The sequence below is a fragment of the Panthera leo genome, chromosome B2, assembly GCF_018350215.1.
Source record: "Panthera leo isolate Ple1 chromosome B2, P.leo_Ple1_pat1.1, whole genome shotgun sequence".
Taxonomy (NCBI): Eukaryota; Metazoa; Chordata; class Mammalia; order Carnivora; family Felidae; genus Panthera; species Panthera leo.
Genome location: NC_056683.1, coordinates 35,097,334 through 35,119,448, shown reverse-complemented (window position 1 = coordinate 35,119,448; position 22,115 = coordinate 35,097,334). Strand labels below are relative to the sequence as shown.

The following is a 22,115-nucleotide window of genomic DNA, read 5'->3' as shown; positions in this document are numbered from 1 at the left end:
TTAATTACCCCTGCGTGCTGGAAATTCATCACTGCCCAGCCTGGCTCTCTTGCCCCCTCTCCTGTGCTAGGAAATCTCGGGGGTCCTTGGAGTCCTGCTCCAAGTCCTGTTTCCGGGGGAACTCCATTTTCTTCTCTGGCAGAGATCACTCTCCAGGGAATTCCCCTCGAGTGAAGCTTCAAGTGCCATTTTAAAAGCAGCGCCGTCATCTTGCCTAATGGGTGTTTTCCTTGCATCTCTGCGGAGAGTCGGGTGAGGAGAGAGACCGCACCAAGGCTTGTTCCTTCTGGACTGGGGTTCGTCTAAAATTCAGCCAGAGGGATTTTTTTTTTTTTTTACTTTGTTTGGGAGAGCAGTACATTGAGGAGGTGGCAGAGCCCTTTCTGAAAGGAGGATTCTCTCACACCTGGGTGTGAGAGAAATTTTCCTTTTGTCTGAAGACTAGAGGTATTAACAATTAGAAAGCACAAGAGGAAAATGCAGCAGTTCTCTTGGAACGAGGATTATACATTGTAAGATCGTTATTGAATTTTAGGGGATGCAGCAGGAGCCCAGTCTTACTCACCTCTGTGCCCTCGCCATTGCCTTGCACACAGTGGGGATTTTATAAATACTTGTGAAGTAAACTTCATCTTTGTTTGGTTTTCATCGTACTTGAGGAGGCCTGTTAGATGTTAGATGAAGTAAAAATATAATGGGTTTTGGATTAGACATACCTGCGTTTAGGTCCCAGGTCTGCCTAGCTGTGTGACCTTGGGCAAGGTACTTAACCTCTCTGATTCTCTCACTTGCAAAATGGGTAGTAACTGACGGGGGTTTTTATGAGAACTGAATGAGATAACGATCCACTCGATCTATTGAGCGTTCAGAAGGGGCTCAGTCAAGGTTAGTTTTCTTCCTTCCTCCATCAGTGGTTCTGAACTCCAACTGCACTTTAGAATCACCTAGGAAACTGAAAAAAAAACACAGTTGTTTAGGCCCCACCCATTGTGATCGGGTTTCATAGGTCTGTGTGGGGGCTTTGAGCTTTTTAAAAAAGCTCCTGTTAAAGGATACATTTTTTTAAAAGGTAAAAGCATGACTCCCATGCAAATATAAAATGAACACATGGTAAAGATTTATTTAACTTGTTAATTAAATGAGGGAACCAGTAAGATGTTACAACTGGTTCAGATGACTCAAACAACACACCTACTGTTGACCCTGAACAACACGAGTTTGAACTTTGCTGATCCACTTATATGCAAATTTGTTTCAATAAATACAGTATAGTACTATAAATGTATTTTCTTTTCCTTATGGCTTTCTTTTGTTAAAAATTTTTTTTAACGTTTATTTATTTTTGAGACAGAGAGAGACAGAACATGAATGGGGGAGGGTCAGAGAGAGGGAGACACAGAATCTGAAACAGGCTCCAGGCTCTGAGCTGTCAGCACAGAGCCCGACGCGGGGCTCGAACTCACGGACCGCGAGATCATGACCTGAGCCGAAGTCGACCGCTTAACTGACTGAGCCACCCAGGCGCCCCCCTCCCCCCTACCGCCCATTACCCATATAGCCCATCCCCCACTCACCTCCCTCCATCAATCCTCAGTTTGTTCTCTATCTTCAGCAGTCTCTCATGGTTTGTTTCCCTTTCTCTTTTCCCCCCTCCCATATGTTCATCTGTTTTGTTTCTTAAATTCCACATAGTAGTGAAATCATATGGTATTTGTCTTTCTCTGACTAATTTCGCTTAGCATAATACCCACTAGCTCCATCCACGTGGCTGCAAATGGCAAGATTTCATCCTTTTTGATGAATAATATTCCGTCATGCATACACATATATATATAAGTTTTCCTTATCTATTGGTAGATAGATATTCCATCCTTTATCTATGATATATGTGTGTATATATATATATACGTATATACACACACACACACACACACACACATACATACCATACCTTCTTTATCTATTCATCAGTCAGTGGACATGTGGGCTCTATCCCTAGTTTGGCTATTGTTGATATTGCTGCTATAAACATTGGGGTGCATGTACCCCTTCAAATCTGTTTTTCTTTTTATATCCTTTGGATAAATACTTAGTGGTGAAGTTGCTGGATGGTAGGGTAGTTCTATTTTTAACTTTTTGAGGAACCTCCATACTGTTGTCTAGAGTGGCCACACCAGTTTGCATTCCTGCCAAAAATGCAAGACGGTTCCTCTTTCTCTGCATCCTCGCCAACACCTGTTGTTTCTTGTGTTGTTAATATTAGTCATTCTGACTGATATGAGGTGGTATCTCATAGTGGCTTTAGTTTGTATTTCCCTGATAATGAGTGACGTCGAACATCTTTTCATGTGTCTGTTTGCCATCTGGATGTCTTGTTTTTGGAAAAGTGTCTATTCATGTCTTCTGCCTATTTCTTAACTGGATTATTTGTTTTTTGGGTGTTGACTTTGATAGATTCCTTATAGATTTTGGATGCTAACCCTTTATCAGCTATGTCATTTGCAAATATCTTCTCCTATTCTGTAGGCCGCCTCTTAGTTTTGTTGATTATTTCCTTTACTGTGCAGAAGTTTTTTTTATCTTGATAAGGTCCCAGTAGTTCATTTTTGCTTCTGTTTCCTTTGCCCCCGGAGACGTGTCTAGGAAGAAGTTGCTCCAGCCGAGGTCAAGGAGGTCGTTACCTGTGTTCTTCTGTAGGATTTTGATGGTTTCCTGTCATTTAGGTCTTTCATCCATTTTGAATTTATTTTTGTGTCTGGTGTAAGAAAGGGGTCCGGTCTCATTCTTTGGCATGTCGCCGTCCAGTTTTCCCAACACCATTTGTTGAAGAGACTGTCATTTTTCCATCAGATATTCTTTCTTGCTTTGTCAAAGATTAGTCGACCATAGAGTTGTGGGAAGCGTCCAACTCTTGATCTCAGCTCAGGTCTTGATCTCAGGGTCATGAGTTCATGGGCTTCACTCTGGGCTAGAAGCCTACTTGAAAAAGAAAAAAAAGAATCCTTTGCACTCTGCTTCCTTCCGGCAGTTTACAGAGTTGTAAAATAGCTCAACAATAATGAAAGGTGCAGATCTCTATGAAGTCCGATACCTGGGCTAGTATGTGAAGCAGAACACCCAGTAATCTGCTTTTTTGTAGATTTCACTATCCTTCACACCTCCATGGTGCTTCTGGTGTGCAGGCAGGGGACTGTCGTAGACGTTTGTATGTAGCTCTGTTAGCGCTGTTGTCACATGGTGTTGTAGTTGTCCCACCTGTGATAGAGAAGTCCTTAAGTGAAGGGTTCATGCTCCCTTAGTAGCTCAGCACCCAGCACACTGTCCGGCCTATGAAAAGTGCTTAAAAACTGTTGAATCAGTAATTGACTTAGATGATACCCCCAAGAAGTAAGGAGATTGGAGCTTTGAAAAGCTCCGATGAAGTCCCACAATTAGCTTGTGATAAGGTTGGGACTGAAACCCGCTCATCCATTCCCTCACTCAACCTTCCTTCCTTCAACAATTCCTGAGTACCTACTGTGTACCAGTCGCTGGGAGCAGTTATGAGTCTTTGCCCTCCCAAGGGATTTCATGTGTAGCACAATGTGGCTTAGAGAGCATGGGACGGAATGCCTAGCTTGTGACTTGACCTCAGCGATGACTAGTTGTGAAACCCTGGACAAATGGCTTAGCTTTTCTGTGCTTGTGTTTTCCCATCTATAAAATGGGGAAGCCTACCATAAAAGGACTAAATAAGGTAAAACGGTGCAAAATATTTAACTCAGTTCCTGGGGCTGTTAATCATCTGCGACTATGAGCCTGTGACTGTGTTAGACAATGTCAGGTCCTGGGCTGCAAAGATGAGGAGAGCTTGGATCCTCCGCTGTTCGAGAAGCTCAATCTAGTAGGGTAGAAACAGCCTCAGTAGATCATTATCAGGGGACATGGTAAGTGCAGCAAGAGGGGTGTGAAGGGAATTATGGGAGCACAGGGGAGGGCTTAGGAGTTGGAGAACAGGACTTCCCGGGAGCCGAGTCTTCAAGCATTAGGAATGTTCCCACTTAGTGGACCCACTAGGAGGCTGCTGCGGAAGTTGAGGTAAGAAAATGGTAAGCCCAGACCAAGGCCACAACAGAGGAAACGAAGACAGAGGGATTGGAGAGAGACTTAGCAGGTGGACTTGACAGGGAATGAGGGCAAGAAGGTTCCAAATCTAGTGCTCTCAGCTGAACCCACACTGCCTTAGATGGGGGTTCTCTTTGCAGCTTTCTAACTTAATTCAGGGCAGAAGTGAGTGCTGGGGTAGATCCTACATAACGGGGCCTTGCCCACCTCACGGGAGACGGGCCCAGATACTGGCATTATTCTGGATTGCAGAGCCCCATTAAGGAGGACTAGTATTCAGGATTAATTTTTTATTTTGGCAATTACTACCCAATTTGAAAAAACATGTTTATGTATTCGGAAATATTAGCGACTGGGGCACCTGGGTAGCTCAGTCGGTTAAGCGTCCGACTTCGGCTCAGGTCGTGATCTCACGGTTCGTGAGTTCGAGCCCTAAGTCAGGCTTTGTGCTGACAGCTCAGAGCCTGGAGCCTTCTTCAGATTCTGTGTCTCCCTCTCTCTCTGCCCATCCCCCACCCTCACTCTGTCTCTCGCTCTCAAAATAAACATTAAAAATTTTTTAAAAAAAAGAAATATTAGCAACTTACTTAAAATATTTATTGTGCACCTGTCTGTCTTGTTCACATTGTGGAATATCCTGCCTTCCCTTCAGGAAGGATATAGTACAGTGCTTTTATGCTTTTATCTTTTAGTCCCACGTCGCTTTTGTGAAACAAAATCTCACCAGAAATGTCCAGTGTGTTGAACAGACATAAGAGTGAGCTGTTTTGATGGAACAGATGGCCTGGAACTATGTCCACACTGCCTTCCTCCATTCTGCAGAGAGACTCCAAGGAGCTCAGGGCCCTGTGTACAAAGGTCTAGGCCAGTGGTTGTCAAAGGGAGGTCCCCGCACCAGCAGCACAGTTTGAGAGATGCAAAGTCTCAGGCCTCACCCTAAATCTATGGAATCAAAACCTCTGGGAGTGAGACCTACAATCCATCCTTTCACAAACCCTCCAAGTGATCTGATGCCCAGAAATGGGAGTGACTTGCCTTATGTCATTTGGGGAGTTCAGGGGGATTCAATTGTTGAGTGCCTAATGTGTATAAAGTTGTAGAGTATATGCTGAAGGGGATACCAAGAGTTACATCAATGTATCAGTTATCTGTTGCCGTGTAACAAATTAGCCCAGAGTTTCACAACTTCAATAACAGGGTCATGAATCTGGGTGCAGCTTTGTGGGTTCCTTTACCTCAGGGTCTCTCACAAGGCTACAGTCAAGGTGTGGGCCAGGGCCTCGGTCATCTCAAGATTCTGCTGGGGCAGTGTCCGCTTCTAAGTTCACTCAGTCGCTGTTGGTAAGATTCAGATCCTTACAGGTGGGTGGGCTGACAGCCTGGTTCCTCACTGGCTGTTGGCCTAAGGTTGCCCTCAATTCCTTGCCACACGGGCCTCTCCAAAGGGCAGCTGGCTTCCTCAAAGTGAGCAAGCAAATGAGAGCGAGACAGGGGGTGCCCAAGACAGAAGTCATAGTTGTTTGTAACATTTTGGGAGTGGCTTGTGCTCTGTTCTGTTCGTGAAATGAGTCATGAAGTCTAGCCCACCCTGAAGAGGAGGGGATTATTCAAGGGCAGGAGGTGGGGGATCTTCCAAGATACCACCATCCCTTCTTCTGCCCTTTTGTTTACAATTGTGGCATCAGATACGTACACGCCTAACTGTGGAATCGGTCAGAGAAGGACCGTGGTCATAGGGGTGAGCACAAGTTCAGTGGTGGTTCAGAGAAAAGTAAAAGTCTCTGAGAGGAAGAATCAGGAAGGCTTCTTGGAGGACGCAGCATTATCAAAGGACCTTGAAGAAATGGAGGATATGCCTCTGGCACAAAGGGGAAGCCCAGGTGGAGGACAGAGCATAGGCAAAGGCAGTGAGGTGGGGAAGTGAAGGGCCCGCTCAGGTGTCCAGGTATCAAAACCTTACAACTTGGGTGGAGCCTGGATAGAGGTAAGGAGAATAAAGCTGACAGTGGAGATTGGACCCATAGGGTGGATAGTTTCCATTGTTAGAGATGGAAGAGGTCTCACCCTTGCTGGGGGGTGGGGATGGGGGCCATGAGGTGGGATAGGCATGGCTTCCATTACTGCTGGGGCCAGGACTGAGGGGCTCTGAGCTCAAGTGCTCTCCCCTGCCCCACCAGCCTGGCCCTGAGGTCCATGCCCCGTTTTCTCTTGCAGTTCGGACGCACTGAAGTCATTGACAACACACTCAATCCTGACTTTGTGCGCAAATTCATCGTGGATTACTTCTTTGAGGAGAAGCAGAACCTCCGTTTTGACTTGTAAGTGGAAGATGGTGCTGAGGCTGGGGCTTGGGGAGGAACCACTGATGGGAGGTGGGACTGTAGGACCCGGGTTGGTAGTAGCTCAGGGTTGGCCTGGAATAAAAGTGACGATTAGTTGAAGTCTAGCCCCGCCTCCATCAGGAGATGGAAAAGAGGTGAGGAGAGAGAACAGAGGCTCCCCACCGTTTGTCTCAGCTACGTGGGGGGCCCTGAACAAGCCCTGACTCTAGGGGCCAGTTGAGGAAAGCTCTTGGGGGCAAGCTCTAACTCCACCTCCAGAGAGCCTTTTTCTCCCCAGCTGCCAGGGCGGTCCCCATTGACCACTCCCTCTGTCAGAGCTTGTTTGAGGAGAGGGTACCCCCCAGTCTCCCCTCCTGCAGAGGTAACCTGGCTGATGGGGCTCAGAGTATGTGCATGTGTCTCACAAAGGAGCCGAGTGCCCCTCTGCTGAGGTTAAAGATGATGACAGGAGGAACATTGTTTTGTTGTTTTTCCAAGGCGTGGGGTGGTTAGAAAGGACCGTGTCGCAGAGAATTGTGGACAGGGTGGACAGAAAGGGGGTTGGGGGCTTGAAGGAGCAAAGGAAAAAAAAATACAGTAGAAGGAAATGACTTTTCAGGGACTGATGGAGGGCTTGCAGCCCATTGTCGAGAAGTCACCATTTGGGGACATTTTGGAGAGAGAAGGTGCTCGGGGTAGGGGGAGCACGAGAATGAGTGCCCTCAGCAGAAGGCATTTGGGCCTGGATGGCCTGGTGACTGGAGAAGAGGGCTGCAGGTATGGCTCCGGATAAAGGGAGGTACCCAGCTGCAGGGAAGAGGTGAAGGTGTTGAATGCATCCCTCATTCTTGAGTGACAAGACCCAAGGTCAGGCTGGCCCCCCCTGAGCAAGGTGACACAGTCGGGGAAGGTCAAAGGCCAGGTCCTGAGCTCGTTTCAAGGGCAGCCGAGCCTCAGCTGGGAAGATGGGAGAACAGGCAGCGAAGGGCAAGGTGGCCCAGCCACCTGTGAACCAGCCAGGGCTGCAGAGCAAGTTTGTTTTCCTTTTTCAGTCTTTAAGGAGGTATGACATGTATATAAGAGTCCATTCCATGATGCCCTTTTAGATGTTCACACTCATGTAACCACCACCCAGATCAAGAGACAGAACACGTCCAGCACCCCACGGGGCTCCCACGTGCGCCTCCCAGCCATTACTCCCAGGGGTAACCACTGTGTCAGAGACTGGTTTTTTGAGTACAGGGATCCTGGCTTGGCTCAGGGGCCCCAGCAGTTCTGGGCAGGATGCCCCAGCTATCTTCACCATCTCTGTGCATCCCATGCAGATACGACGTCGACTCGAAGAGCCCTGATTTATCCAAACACGTGAGTTTTGCCAGCGACTGCCCAGAGGTTCTGAACATCTCTTAAATGCCAAGGTCTGGGTCGGCCTCGGACTTCACCGTGACACAGACTGTGTGTCTGATGCTGCCACCTGTCATTTCAGAGCCCTCGTACTTCTAGGGATGGGGTGATGGAGGAGGTGGGGTGGCTGTGGGCAGGGTGGGCGACACTGTTTTTTTTCTGTTCCCCGGGTATGCAGGATTTTCTGGGCCAAGCCTTCTGCACCCTCGGAGAGATTGTGGGGTCCCCTGGGAGCCGCCTGGAGAAGCCCCTCACGTAAGTGTAAAGGGGTGGGGGGCCTGCCTGGGTTGCTTCCCCAGAGATGGGCCAACTTTCCAGCCTCCCTTGGCTCAGGGTAGGGGCAAAGCGGTCAGCCAGTCATGCAGGCTGAGGAGGAGTAAGGAGACCAGGTTTGGGGGGCTCTGAAGTTTATGGAATTTGGGGCCCCCAGAGTGAGGTATGTGTCTGTCCCTCCCAGCCCCCAACTGCCTGGGTCTAATTCCCATTTGTCATTCGGGTCTGTTTCCTCCCTCCTGTCACCCAGCCCACCTTTGGAGAGGCACGCCCTCTGCGGGGATTGAGGAGGACCTCAGCAGGAGATGGCTGGGGAGGCCAGCCTTGAGGGCAGGCAGGATCCTGGAGACGATGGGTTGGTGAAGGAGGGGCACCTGTTTCCCCCACTGAAGGTTTCGAATGCTTCATTCTCCCCAGTGAGACCCACGCACAGCTCCCCTTCACTGGGCATCTCCTCTGGGCCAGACCATAATCAGCTTCTCTGATCTCACAAGATTCACTCGGCAGGTCTCCCCATTTCACGGTTCACACACTGAGGCTCAAAGAAGTGGAACAGTGGTCCTCAAACTGTGGCAGGCTTATCGTCAGGAGGGCTTGTTAAAGCACAGATTGCTGGGCTCCACCCCCCACCCCCACCCCCAGGTTCCGATCCAGAAAGTCTGGGGTGGAGCCTGAGAATTTACATCTCTAACACATTCCCGGGGGATGCTGATGGTGCTGGTCCGGAGACCACACTTTGAGAACCCCTGCGGGGCGGTCGCCCAGGGCTTCACAACAGGGCTTGGGAGGAAGACCTCTCCTTCCTCTGGCCCATGGCTTTTGGTCCTGTTTTGACGTTTGATCCAGAATAGAAACCTGTCTCCAAGAATTCCGATGCCAAGTGCTGTGGCCTCTCAGGACGAGGGTACTTGGCTCATGGCATGCTCTCTCTTCCTCTCTCTCCACAGGATAGGAGCATTCAGCCTGAATTCCAGGACAGGCAAACCCATGCCAGCTGTGTCCAATGGGTAGGTCAGCAGACATCTTTGGTCCTGGGGACCTCAGACATCCAGCCAGCTCTGCAGAGGGAGCCTCAGAGTCCAGGCCCGGTCCCTGCCCCCACCACCGTGCACGCAGCCCTGGCCAAGGGGAGAGAGGAGCCTGGGTCCCTCCTGCAGGATGTGGGTGCTTTGGGCCACTCTGCAGCCAGCCCCTCCCCCCTCCAGACCTGAGCTCCAGCATCCCCAGGCCCAGTGGCCCATGGGACTTCAGGGAGCAGGGTGGGGATCAGAGGTAGGCGCTGCTTCCGGTGGCCACCAGGGACTGGACACATTCTCTTCCTCTCTCCCTGGCCTGGTTTCTTCGGCCTCTCACCTCTTGCCCTTCTCCCCTTCCTCTTTCCCTCCCTTCTCTTTATCTCCTTACTCCACTTCCCCTCCATGCTCCCACTGCTGGATGTCTGCCTCTTCATGGAGAAGATTCTGCTAAATCCTCACTTTTTCTATTTGCTCACCAGCTGTGGTGGGCCAGCCCCATTCCCCTGGCCTCCACCCTGACCATCCGCTTTTGGCCGGCTTCCTGCAACTGTGTGCAACAAAGACCCTCCCTCCCCACTCCTTGCCTGTCCCCTCTCCTGGTTGGAGGGAAGGTCCTCACCTGAGGGTGTTGGGGGGCAGGATAGGGGATATCTGCCTGCAGGAGCAGCCTGGAGGTGCCTCAGACAGCTGAGCATTTTGGCCCAGTCAGCAGAGCTCCACTGGCCTTGCTGAGAGCTCCCAGGAGCTGGGGTCCCAGCAGCTGCACCGGCCACCAGAGCAGCTGGATATGGGACAGGGGCTCTAGGGGGCCCAGGGTGCTCACGGCCCAGGAAGGGTGTGGATGCTAATTTACAAGGAGAGTATGGAAGCAGCAGTTGGAGAGGGAACAGGAGTCAGGGAGAAGAGCAGAGAGGGAGGGCCAGAAAGGCAGAGAGAGAGAAAGGAAGGCCAAGCAGGTGGGAGTGGGTTGGGTCTGGAGGGGAGGGAAGGGAAGGTGGGAAATAGGAGAGGGGCCCGGAGGCAGAGGGAGAAACACTGGCGGAAGAGGCTGGTGTGAGGACCCTGTCTCCCTGGGCAGACACCTATCAGTCCCGGGGAGGGCCAGACCGGGGCTGGGGAGGTGCTTTGGGGGCACTCCCCACGTCTAGGGGGACAGGCTGGCAGGCCCTGCCACCCATCTGTGATGGGAGCCTCCAGATGTGGCCCCTGCTCTGCTCACCTGATTTGGAGAGCTCTGGGCTGTCCCCACCTCTGGGGCCAGCTCCCCTGCCTCCTCTACTTGAGAGCCCCTCCCTCCAAAAGCTGGCACTGGGGAGAGTTCCATCAGTGGTTCTCAAAGTGGGTTCTGCGGACAGCGTGCTGCTGCTCCCGAGGCTGGCCTGAGGGGTGGGGCCGGATTTTCTCAGCTTTGCAACTTTGTAAAGGAAAGCGGGCGGGGAGGGAAATGATAGCACTGTGTGTGCATGTTGGTCATAATGGAGGCTACAAACACACTCATTTTTAGGGGCTAGGAAATGGAGGCTCAGAGAGGTGCAGGCATGAGTCCAAAGTCACACAGCTGCTGGACAACATAACATTTTTTTCTCCCTCCCAGTGGCCCCTGGCTACACTGGGGGTACCCCACCCCCAGGTTCATCCCAAACACTGGAGTGGGATGGGCTGGTGCCTGGGGGAGGGGTCCTTCCTGACCTAGGGAAGAGGTGGTACAGGTCCCCTGGGTGAAGGCCCACCCTGGGAACTCACCCTCCTGGAAGGGATTCTTCGCGTGGGCCGACTTCAGGTCCTGGTTGCCCCCCTCACTGAGTTGCTGCATGAATGGCCAGGAGCTCTCTTCTCTGGAGAGACCCCAGCCGAGGAGTTCAAGGGGAGGTAGCCGTGGGAGAGAGCCTGGACAAGCTGCCCCAAGAGCATTCCAGCCCTTCTGCTTAACTCCCCCTTGCTGCTCTCCCTCCCATGATAAATCGGAGTGGTTCAGAGCTGAAATGTCCCGGGACTCTGGGGGTCAGCTGGGTGCAGGGTGGGGTGGCTGGCCCACGAGGTCTTTTGCCCACAGAAGTGGTCTTTGGATGGAAAGTTTGAGAACCACTGGTCTGGAAGCCTCCGGGTGAGTCTGGATGCTTTTCCACTTCTAGGACTTTCATTGCAGACACTACCCTTGGTGGGGCTCTGGGCTCTCTGGGAGCAGGGGGCGGGGCAGCTCCAGGTCTGGGGGCCTGGCCCAGGAAGCAGTGCACTAGGCCACACTGCCACATGGATTTCAGGAGACTCTGTCTCCCCAGGGGCTTTGGGCAGGTCTGCTGGGTGGGGGAGGAGGGAGGGTGAGGAGGTCTGATTCGGGGAGTGTTCAGGCTTGTGTGTCTGTCTTTGTCTGGCTCTCCATTCTTTCATCTTCTCCTCTCCCAGTGGTGTCCCAGGGAAGAAATGTGGCACCATCATCCTGTCCGCCGAGGAGCTGAGCAACTGTAGGGTGAGTGGCAGAGGGGCTCCAGGACGGGACCTGGTGGGGGCAGAGGTGGAGCAGTGACAGAGGGCAGGCTGCTCTCCCTGTGACCCCCGGGGCCACGCGTGTCTTTGGAAGGTATCTGGGGGAAGGCAGGGCTCCTCAGTTTGACCTGGCGGTCACAGAATTCTGTAACATCAGAGCTAGCCCGTGAACTGTGAGATCGTGACCTTAGCCAAAACCAAGAGTCGGACGCTTAACCGACTGAACCACCCAGGCGCCCCGGTGCCTTCTCCTTTATAGCGGAGCGCACTGAGGCCCAGAGGGGGAAGGAACTCGTCCACAGTTAGCAGCAGAGCCAGACTGGCCCTGGCCCCTGCCCTCCACGCCGGGGCTCCTCCATTCCCCATCATGGTCACCTCTCACATGTCTTTGAACCAAGACTGCCTTGGCTCCAGGACTGGCAGAGAGGGGCTTTTTCCGTCGTGGAGCCTGGGGGCTTGGCATGTCGTTGTCATATTGCGCTTTTAGCTCTGGAGTAGGGTGATGCCCTGCACGGGGTCGAGGGAGTGAGGGTGTGTGGTTGGGGTTCGTGTGTTGTGAAGCTAGAGTCTGCCATCGCAGGCGGCCCTTGGTTTTGCTCCTTCTGTGGGACCGTGGAGAAGCAGGAGGTGGGGACAGCTGAAGGGGTAGCTGAGCACACCAACAAGGGGCTCAGGGGACTCGATGGCTAAAAATAATGACGAAACATAGTGATGATGATAGTTATTACTTGTCAGGGGAGGGGCATTTTTGCCTAAGTTATCACTGCTCCTGACAACAATCCGAAGAGGTGGGTACTGTTCTTGTTCCCATTTTACGAATGAAGAAATTGAGGCTCAGGGAAACGGAGTCATCTGTTCAAGGACAGGAAATGGTAGAGTCACGGTTCTAACCCAGGTCAACCCGATTCTAAAACCTGGGCTCGTTCCCAGGCTTGCATGCCTCTTAGGTTCATTAGAAGCCACAGGTGGGAATGGGGTAGGTCCCGGGGAGAGAAGGAAGAGGTGGCCACGGAGTGTGAACACAGGACCAAGCCTGGGGTAACCTGGGAACCCGAGTTCACATAGGGCTCAGGTTAGAGGGTGTGGGAGGGAGGGGGAGAAACAGGATTTTCTGACCTTCCTGGGAAATCAGTGCAACTATGATATTTGTTAGCTATAAATATTTGCCTTATTAGAAAATAAAGTTGAGCGATTAAGAAGCTATATGTTAATTCGCTTAACAATGACAACATAAATAACAACTTTTTCTGAAAAATAACTACCTTTTCCAAAACAAGAGTCATTTAGTGAGAAGAGCAGCCTTGTTTTGCATTTTTGTAAATATCTTGAATGTCAGGCTGAACAGAAGAGAGTTAGAGTCTCATATTTGCTTCTGCAGTCAATCTGTTGTGTATCACTGCTAGGTAAATTCTAGAAAACTCCATGTCTTATTAGCATTATTATGAAAAGAGTTTTGGCCTCATGGACCACCTCCTGAGGGTTCCTGGTCCATACTTTGAGAACTGCTGCTGCGGGGGTCTAAATTGTTAGCCAAGATTAATTGAGCAATTATACTGAGCCACATCCTGTGCTAAGTGGTTTACATGTATCGACTTCTTTAAAAAAAATTTTTTTAACGTTTATTTATTTTTGAGACAGAGAGAGACAGAGCATGAACGGGGGAGGGGCAGAGAGAGAGGGAGACACAGAATCCGAAGCAGGCTCCAGGCTCTGAGCCATCAGCCCAGAGCCCGACGCGGGTCTCAAACTCGCGGACCGCGAGATCGTGACCTGAGCTGAAGTCGGACGCTTAACCGACTGAGCCACCCAGGCGCCCCTGTATCGACTTCTTAATGTGTATTAGTGTGATGTGTGATGTAATACTGTAAGTAGTGTGATGTATTACATAATATCTGCTATATTACAGTTTTTCTTTTCCAGAGAGGTTAAATGACCTGCCCAGGGTCACAGAGCCACTGGGTAGGAGAGATTTGAACCCAGCAGTCTGGTTCTAGAGCCAGGGTCTTTAAACACCAGGCTGTGGGGTTCCAAACTCTGCTTTCAGGGGCCTCCCGTTGGAGAATAAGACACAGAATTGATAGGCCAGGGCAGTGTAGCGATGACCAAATCGACTGCTAGGCCACTGCTCGTTCTGGCTCGTCTAGGTGTCTGTTAACCTCAGTGGGTCTGGACGAATTTAGCAGCAGGACCACACCCCCTCTGGTATACAGCCCCAGCAGAGGGCCTGGTGTGCGGTGGCCAGTCCTGCAGGATGGATCAGGAGGAATCTGTAACCGAATAAAAGCACAGACCAAACGTTTAGCAGCGGACCGCGAGGAAAACTACAAATGTGTATGCTGACCATCCGGAAGTCACCGGCGTTCAGGCAAGGGAGAGAGAACACAGCCGACATTACAGGAGAGCTGTTGAAGCTCCCCGAGCCTCAGCTTCTCCATCTGTATGTCGGGGCTGATAGAGGTGTCTCGAGGATTAAAGGGGCTCATGGAGGCGGCTCTGCCTAACTGGTGCCTGGGAAGGATGGAATCTGAATTCCTTGAAGCCTAAATTCCATTTGCCCCCAAGCTTCCAGCTCAGCTGGTGATTTCCTCCCTAGCTTATAATTAAATAAGGTAATACGAGTGAAAGTGCTTTGGAAATTCTAAAGCCCTAGACAATGCTGGGTGCTGTCATTGGTCTAGTTTTCCGGGATTGGCAAACAATCTGCCTTTTAGTATCTATTAGGCGCCTCCCTGTTCCTTGTTCCTTCCCCACCTTCCCTCCAGGGGTGGCCACAGTTTCCTTGATTTAAGCTGTTCCCAAGGCAAGGAGGTGGGGGGTGGGCTCCCTCCCTTCCTATTGAGATTGTCAGCTCCTTTTCTTTCGGGGCGTCTTTGGCTGAGTTCTGTCTTTCCCTAGAATACTTACAAGGAAAAGAGACTAATTCCCAGCATCTGGCTGAATGAAAATAATTACATCTGAGCTGCTTTGCTTCTGTGGCTCCAGCTCGGCATTCAGTAGGAGGATCAAAGGAAGAGGGTAGAGTCTGAGAGGTTTTTTTTTTTTTCCAACCAGAGCAGGGCTTTCTGCTCAAGCGAATGTGTTCTGCTAAGTAGTCAGATGGTGTGGACGGGTGGGGACTAGCAAAGGACTCCAGTGGGTCACCAGCGTGCTTTGATAGGTTACGGAAAAGCTTTCCTTATCTAGAATTTAAACAAGAAAGTTGCAACAATGGGAATTTGATCCCAAATACTATTCAGTCATACTGGATGTTGACAACGATGAGCTTAAGCTCCTGAAGGGCCTCTGAATCACCAAAGACTTAATTATGTTCAGCAGTAAAACTATTATTATTCTGTGTAATACTGACCAACATTTGCATAGCCCTCACAATTGACCAAGATCCTCATGATTATAGTCTATTTGGTCCTCACCACAGGGCTGGGAGGTGGGTAGGAGGTGAGTGCCTCCAGTTCCCAGGTGCAGAGAGGTTGAAGTGACAGCTTAAGATTGCTAGGCGGAGAGGGGCGCCTGGGTGGCTCAGTCGGTTCAGCGTCCGACTTAGGCTCAGGTCATGATCTCACCGCTTGTGAGTTCGAGCTCCGCGTCAGGTTCTGTGCTGACAGCTCAGAGCCTGGAGCTTGCTTTTAGATTCAGTCTCCCTCTCTGCCTGTCCCTGGCTCGCACTCTGTCTCTCAAAAATAAATAAACATTAAAAAAGTTTTTTTTAAAAAAAAGATTGCTCGGCTGTGGACCCCTAGTCCTCAGGGAGTAGTTCCCTCAGCCACGGTACAGCCATGAGCTTTATGGTGCATGAAACAGGGGTGGGCTTTGTGATCTTTGTGGGTCCAGTAGCTTTCAGCAGGCATGGTGAGTGGCTGGGCTTCTAAAGAGAGCTGGGGGGGTGTTGTGGACGCACAGGTTGGGCAGCTCCTGGCCCTCCCCTTCCCAGATCCTCAGCTACCCTTACGCCTGCCAGACACCCAGACCTGCTTTGCCGCAGACCCCGGGGGTCCTGGCCAGATAGCACGTCTTCACTGCCTCCCTGTCAGGTTCCTGCACACACTGGAGAGAGTGTGGCTCCCCTCTCACAAGCCTCGGGAGTCAAAGCTTCTCACTGCAGCTGCCCCACAAGGCCCCCACCCCTTAGGTATCACTAGCCCGCTCACGTGTTCATTCATTTTTTTCAGCAAACATGCTTTGGCTCAGTCCTTGCCACCACCCCAGAGTTTCCAGTTTAGTGCGAGAGACAGAAATGTCAACCAGCAATCACAGTACAGCAGTAGTCCTTAATTCATCAGACCCATTGCCTCTTTTTTATTTAAAAAAAAAAAAAATTTTTTTTAACGTTTATTTATTTTTGAGACAGGGAGAGACAGCATGAACGGGGGAGGGTCAGAGAGAGGGAGACACAGAATCTGAAACAGGCTCCAGGCTCTGAGCTGTCAGCACAGAGCCTGACACGGGGCTTGAACTCACAGACTGTGAGATCATGACCTGAGCCGAAGTCGGACGCCCAACTGACTGAGCCACCCAGGTGCCCCCCATTGCCTCTTTTTTAATAGAAAGCATTTTACAGCACTCTTTACTATCCTGAAGAAAAATCCATGGATAATACCATATAATATGCCAAAATACACACAGGTGAAGGAATAAGCCCTTACAGCTACCTTGAAGAAGATGGCAAGGAAAGCAGCTTGTGCAAAGGCCCTGGGGCAAGGAGACAATGATGAGTGATGTCAGAGAGGTGAGGGTGTAGGTGGGAGTGGGTGGGAAGTGGTGGGGGGAGGACCTTGTAGCAGAGCCCTTTAGCAGTTTTGAATCTTGATAAAGTCAGAACTCTCACTGTTCTGAGGACAGATACCAGGGAGAGCCCAGTGTCTCCATGTGGGAGCCTATGGGAGAGTCCTGGGAGGAAGGGAGAGAGATAAGAAGAAAGAGGTGAAGTGGGGGGAAGTGGTGAAGCTTTTCTGAGACTCAGAAGTATGCAGGTTGGTGTTTAGGAAAGATGCATGTTATGGCTAGCACGGATATAAGTGTCCTGCAGGCTCCAGGTTCCACGCTGTCAGCACGGAGCCCAACGTGGGGCTCAAACCCATGAACTGTGAGATCATGACCTGAGCTGAAGTTGGAGGCTTAACCCACTGAGCCACCCAGGCACCCCTTTTATAATTAGTAGAATATGGTATTCAGATTTATTTTCCCATATCATTAGATATTTTTTGAAAACATGGATTTAATAGCTATATATTGTTCCTCTATTATATGGATGAGCCAAAATTTATTAAATCTATTCTCTTCTAGGAAAAAATGTAATTAATACTGCCCTGAACATCCTCCTAGCCAAATAATCCCATTTTTCTTTTGAGCTTTTGTTGATGGATTTTGGTTAGTATCCCAGGCACATAGTCTCCATGAGTGGGAGGGAAAACAGTCAATCTGGGGTTTTCAGCTTCTGAATGACCAAATCAACAGATGTACAACTGATTAGATTGTTTGGGAAGTCAGCTATTAAGACAGCAGAGAAAAAACAGCTTGACCCCCATGTGGTTGTTACAGTCAACGTGTAAAGACAGACCCAATCTCTTAGACCAACGTCTACACCCACCATCTATATTCCAATCAATTCTAGCCTATGTGGTCTTCGCGGACATCCCAGAACACCTGTGCCCTGGGCCCCTGCTTCTGTAGTCTTATCCCGGCAGCCTGGGGTTCCGGGCCCTTCTGTGAATGTGGAAGCCCTCTCAGAGGTCACTGTGCACAGAATGGCTCTTGACTCTGAGTTGTGTTCCCTCCTGCTGGAGTGCTGAATTTCAGAGTTGTAGCTAATGATTCTTTTTCCTTTTAATTGATGTCTTCTCTTTTTTGGACTAAAAAAGACAATGTACAAGTTCCAGGAAATTTGTAAAACCCAGCCAACTTTGTGGAGAAAACAATAAATGTCACCATGGTTCCACCATCCATTTAAAAGTACTTTTTTTTGGAGGGGGGGGCACCTAGGTGACTCAATCAGTTAAGCATTCGACTCTTGATTTCAGCTCAGTCATGATCTTAGTTCGTGGGATCAAGCCCCACATCAGGCTCTGTGCTGACAGTGCAGAACCTGCTTGGGATTCTCTCTCTCCCTCTCTCTCTTCCCCTTCCCCACTCACACACACTCTCAAAATAAATAAATAAGTAAACTTTTAAAAAAAGCTATAAAACTACTTTTTAGGGTGTAGTATGTGAGCAAAGTGGCTAAGAACTTGGGCTCTGGATCTAGACCAAATGCCACTGCTTACTAGCTGTGTGACTGTGGGTAAGTTACTTGACTTTTCTGTGCCTCCGTTTATTCATTTGTAAAATGGCTTTATTTAAATCGTTGGTGTTTTATTATGGATTTTTGCACTGATACTGATTTTTAAAGGTGTCACATTATATCTTTATTTTGATTACTGAGATTCGGGGCACCTTTTAAATTTTGTACTCGCCTTACTCTCTTGTTCTGATCCTGGAGCATGCCAGCAAGACCCGGTTTTCTTTTCTCCCCTCCAGGGTGTTGCTACCCTCTCCCAGTCTTCAGCCCACCTGCTGACCTCTGGGCCTGACCTCTGACCTGCAAGACCTCTCTGGGTCGGAGGGCTAGTGCTAGAGTGGGCCAGGCCACCCTGGAGAGAAAGGCTGTTTGCTGTAGTCTCCCAAGCAGCCTGATTAACATGCGGAAAGATGCAAATTGAGGCAATCCTGCTGTTTTAGAAGAACTTAATATGTTTTTTAAAAAGATAGGGCGAAAAGGCAGAAATTGCAGGAAATTATATATTGCAGGAGTTGTTTATCTTCTGCACACTTGATTCCAGAGATGCTTCTGGTTTGGGAACAGCGTTTCTTGCGCTCAGAGAGCCCCACCCTCCAGCTGAAGCTATCAAACAGAGGGACCTCTGACCATGGCCGGAATTCATTGCTTCCTAGTCCTGCTGGCTCAGTCCCAACTGTTGCCACTTCCCAGCCTCTTCCTGGGGTCCATTCACTAACCCACATTTAAGGGGAGCAGTCAAAGCCTTGTTCATATGATATGACTGTTGACATAACTCAGAGCCGCCTTCCGAAGTAGGGTCCCCAGACCAGGACAGTTCCTTGTCTCCAGGACTCCCTGGGGCAGGCTCACCCATGAGGGAAGAAGCTTGCTTTCGTTACAGCCTAGAAATCTCACTGAAGGTCTGTTGTATCCCTGTGGATTCGACAATGGCACAGCAGTACCCATAACCTTAATGGGCTTTTGGTGATTGTTTCTGGGTCTAGATTGTGTTAGGGATGGCAGGGCAGGTTGAGCAACAAAATGAGCCGCCAGCAAAACCTGTATTTGCCATCAGCGGGGGAATGAGGTGTGGCTCCCTGGAAGATTTTTCCAGTTAGCTGATTTTTAGAGCCAGTCTTTTCTTTTCTTTTCTTTTCTTTTCTTTTCTTTTCTTTTCTTTTCTTTTCTCTTTTCTTTTCTTTTCTTTACTTTTAATTTTAACTAGTTTGCACGGAGGAGGCCTTTCTAAAATGGATTTCACACTTTTCTGAGTCCTCAAACTGAGGCAACAGAACACAAATTCAACTTATCTTGATGATTCGGGGGGGTCATCATTTGGAATCTCAGTTATTAATCTTCGGAGCCAGACTGTTGTCTTCCAATCCCAACTTCTCCTGTTAGTAGCTGTGTGGCTTCCGGCGAGGGTGTTAACCTCTCTGGGCCTCAGTTTCCTCATCTTTAAAATGGGACTGATAATGGCATCTACCTCATTGGGGCGGTTGAGAGGATTCAACGAATTAAAATGAGTTAGTCACTGTAAAAACATCCACCTGAGGTTGACCCATGTGGTATTGCCATTTTTGTAGGTAGGCAGTTTCATAGGGTCCGGCCCAGTGGGGGATGGCATTCCACAAGTGTTGGCCCCTGTTCTTGCAGCTGCTCCGTGCTAGGCACTGTGGGCTGGTATTTGACATATGCCATTTGCCTCAGTCTTCCTGACAGGCTCACAGGGGGCGTTATTACTCTGTTTTTCCAGAGGAGAACACCAAGGCTTAGGTTAAGTTGCTTGTCAGAGGCTGCTGAGCTGATAGGTCGCAGAAGTGGTTTCCAGCCAGGTGGCCTTGACTCCCCTGTACTATTCTCTGTGTCAGGTGTTGTGCCGGGGCCAGGGGCCCTCCCAGGGGAGCACTGAATGGTCCTGGAAGTTACGATAATTAAGTTTTGCACTGATTTTGTCCTCATATTCCTGCCCCCGTTCCTGATCTTGCAGGGCCTTGAAGGTTCTCCTAGGAAGCAAAAGGAAGAGCTCTTTCTCCTGGATTTTTTGGTTTGGCTGTTGCCAGTATATGTGTGTATTTTATTTTATTTTTTTTTTTCAACGTTTTTTATTTATTTTTGGGACAGAGAGAGACAGAGCATGAACGGGGGAGGGGCAGAGAGAGAGGGAGACACAGAATCGGAAACAGGCTCCAGGCTCCGAGCCATCAGCCCAGAGCCTGACGCGGGGCTCGAACTCATGGACCGTGAGATCGTGACCTGGCTGAAGTCGGACGCTTAACCGACTGCGCCACCCAGGCGCCCCAGTATGTGTGTATTTTAGAGTCAACCGGGGCAGGTTGCTGTGTGTGGCTTGCCTGTGTTCATTCAGGTGCAGGTGTCCTATAGGTGACCTCTGATTGTGTGGAATCACATCTGGAGATACGACCAAACTGTATCCCGGGGAAGCTGGTAGAGGGGTTTTGGATTCCCAGACTGTCCCCTGGGTGCCAGCCTTCCCCACTGCCACCCCTGTCCCAGTGTGCTCCCTGTAGCATTCACACGGAAGCCTAAATTGCCCTGCGTTAAAGAACAGTGTAGTCATCCTGTCCAGCATGTCACTTTACAGATGAGGAAACTGAGGCTTAGACACCAGAACTATGGGCGCCTTGCTGGGCTATCTCCACTCTGTCCTCAGCAGAATCTGAGAGGTCAGTGTTTTGTTTTGTTTTGTTTTGTTTTGTTTTGTTTTGTTTTAATTTATTTACTTAGAGCGAGAGCGTGCTAGCTGGGGAGGGGCAGAGAGAGAGGGAGAGAGAGAGCATCCCAAGCAGGCTCCACACTGCCAGTGCAGAGCCCGATGTAGGGCTGGAACTCATGAGCCATGAGATCGTGACCTGAGCTGAAATCTAGAGTCAGAAGCTTAACCGACTGAGCCACCCAGGTGCCCCAAGAGGTCAGTATTTTCTGATGCCACTGCCCGCTGCCTCCGTGAGGAGGAGCCAGCGCTGGCTTCATGGGCCTATGATCTGTGCAGTCACACAGGGCCTAAATTCGGTTTAATGCCCCGCTGTCACATTTTCCCTTTCCACTGGGCCCCACAGATTATATAGCCAGTGCTGGGAGGAGCCCACCTGGTCCTAAGCCGCCTCCTTTTTCTAGCCCATGGGATAGAACTCCCCAGGGAGGCATTTAAAATGCTTCCTCCATCCAGCATGGGGTGGGATTGAAACTTTCTCCTACAGTGACTATAGGGGACAGACTTAGAAGGCTAGAGATCTTTTTGGGAGGCTGAGAGGGAATGCCCTGAAGTCTACCTGCCTCGGTTACCCTCTGTGTGACTGTGGGCCTATGACAGCCTTTAAAAGCCTCAGTGTCCTCATCCGTAACATGGAGAGAATATTCATATGGTCTTTATGAGGATTCAATACAATAACGTATGTAAAGAGAAGGCTTAACACAGTGACTTGCATACAGTAAGTGCTCAATAAGTCAGCCATTCTCTTATTCCAGGTCTGAAGTCCTAGGTTTCTCTGGAGGCTCTAGGATTCCTGGGACTGCTAGGCCTTGCAAGCCCCCGGTCCAGCTCCTTCTTCCTCTCGGGTCAGTCTTGAAGAGGAACACGATGAAAGCCGTCCTTACCCGCACACCTCTGTGCTCTGGCTGCTGTGTGCCTCAGCACTGCCCTTCCTCAGAGCCTCCCTTTAGTGGGTACTTCCGTCCCAGATTAACCAGAGGCCAGCCCCTCCCTGCCCCTTCCCCGACCCCGACGACCCCCCCGGAGTCCAAAGAAACCAGGGAAGAGGGCCTCACAGCTGGAACGCGCTCCCTCTCAGCGGAGTGGTACGCCGGAAGAGGCCTGACTTTGCAGCCAGTTCATACGTGCTGAATTACACTCTGCTGGTTGCCAGCTGGTGATCTTGGGCAGGTCAGCTTCTTCTGCCCCAGCTTCCTCATTTATAAAAAAGCAACAAAGGATTACTTCTCGGGCTAAAGGTGATAAGGAACTCAGTGACTTGGCTACACGTATGTATCTAATAAATGTTTGTTGAATGAATGAATCAGTGAGTGAGTGAGTGAGTGAGTGAGTGAGTGAACGGATGCTCTGTGTTTGCTATTGTCAGCTGTCCTTGAAGGGAGGCATTTGGGGTGGGGTGGGGCAGAGACAGAGGCCACATATGTTGTGTGTGCAAGGAGGGCAAGTGTCCAAATAGCCCTAAGAGCTTACACGTACATGGCATCTAGTGTGCACCGTATATATCCTGTTTTCAGCAGTACACTCATATT

General features: G+C 50.1%; 1 protein-coding gene across 2 annotated transcripts in view; it reads left to right on the top strand.

The window, feature by feature from the left end:
• CPNE5 (copine 5) overlaps window positions 1-22,115 on the top strand; it is a 93,257-nt gene that overhangs the window by 34,698 nt on the left and 36,444 nt on the right. Inside the window, exons 4-9 of one of the 2 annotated variants that reach the window (XM_042938588.1) lie at window positions 6,319-6,422; window positions 7,751-7,790; window positions 8,008-8,084; window positions 9,050-9,109; window positions 11,172-11,222; window positions 11,522-11,585. In XM_042938588.1, coding sequence (XP_042794522.1) covers window positions 6,319-6,422; window positions 7,751-7,790; window positions 8,008-8,084; window positions 9,050-9,109; window positions 11,172-11,222; window positions 11,522-11,585 — 396 coding nt within the window. The remainder of the gene's footprint in view (window positions 1-6,318; window positions 6,423-7,750; window positions 7,791-8,007; window positions 8,085-9,049; window positions 9,110-11,171; window positions 11,223-11,521; window positions 11,586-22,115) is intronic. The other variant, XM_042938589.1, reaches the window with a different exon arrangement.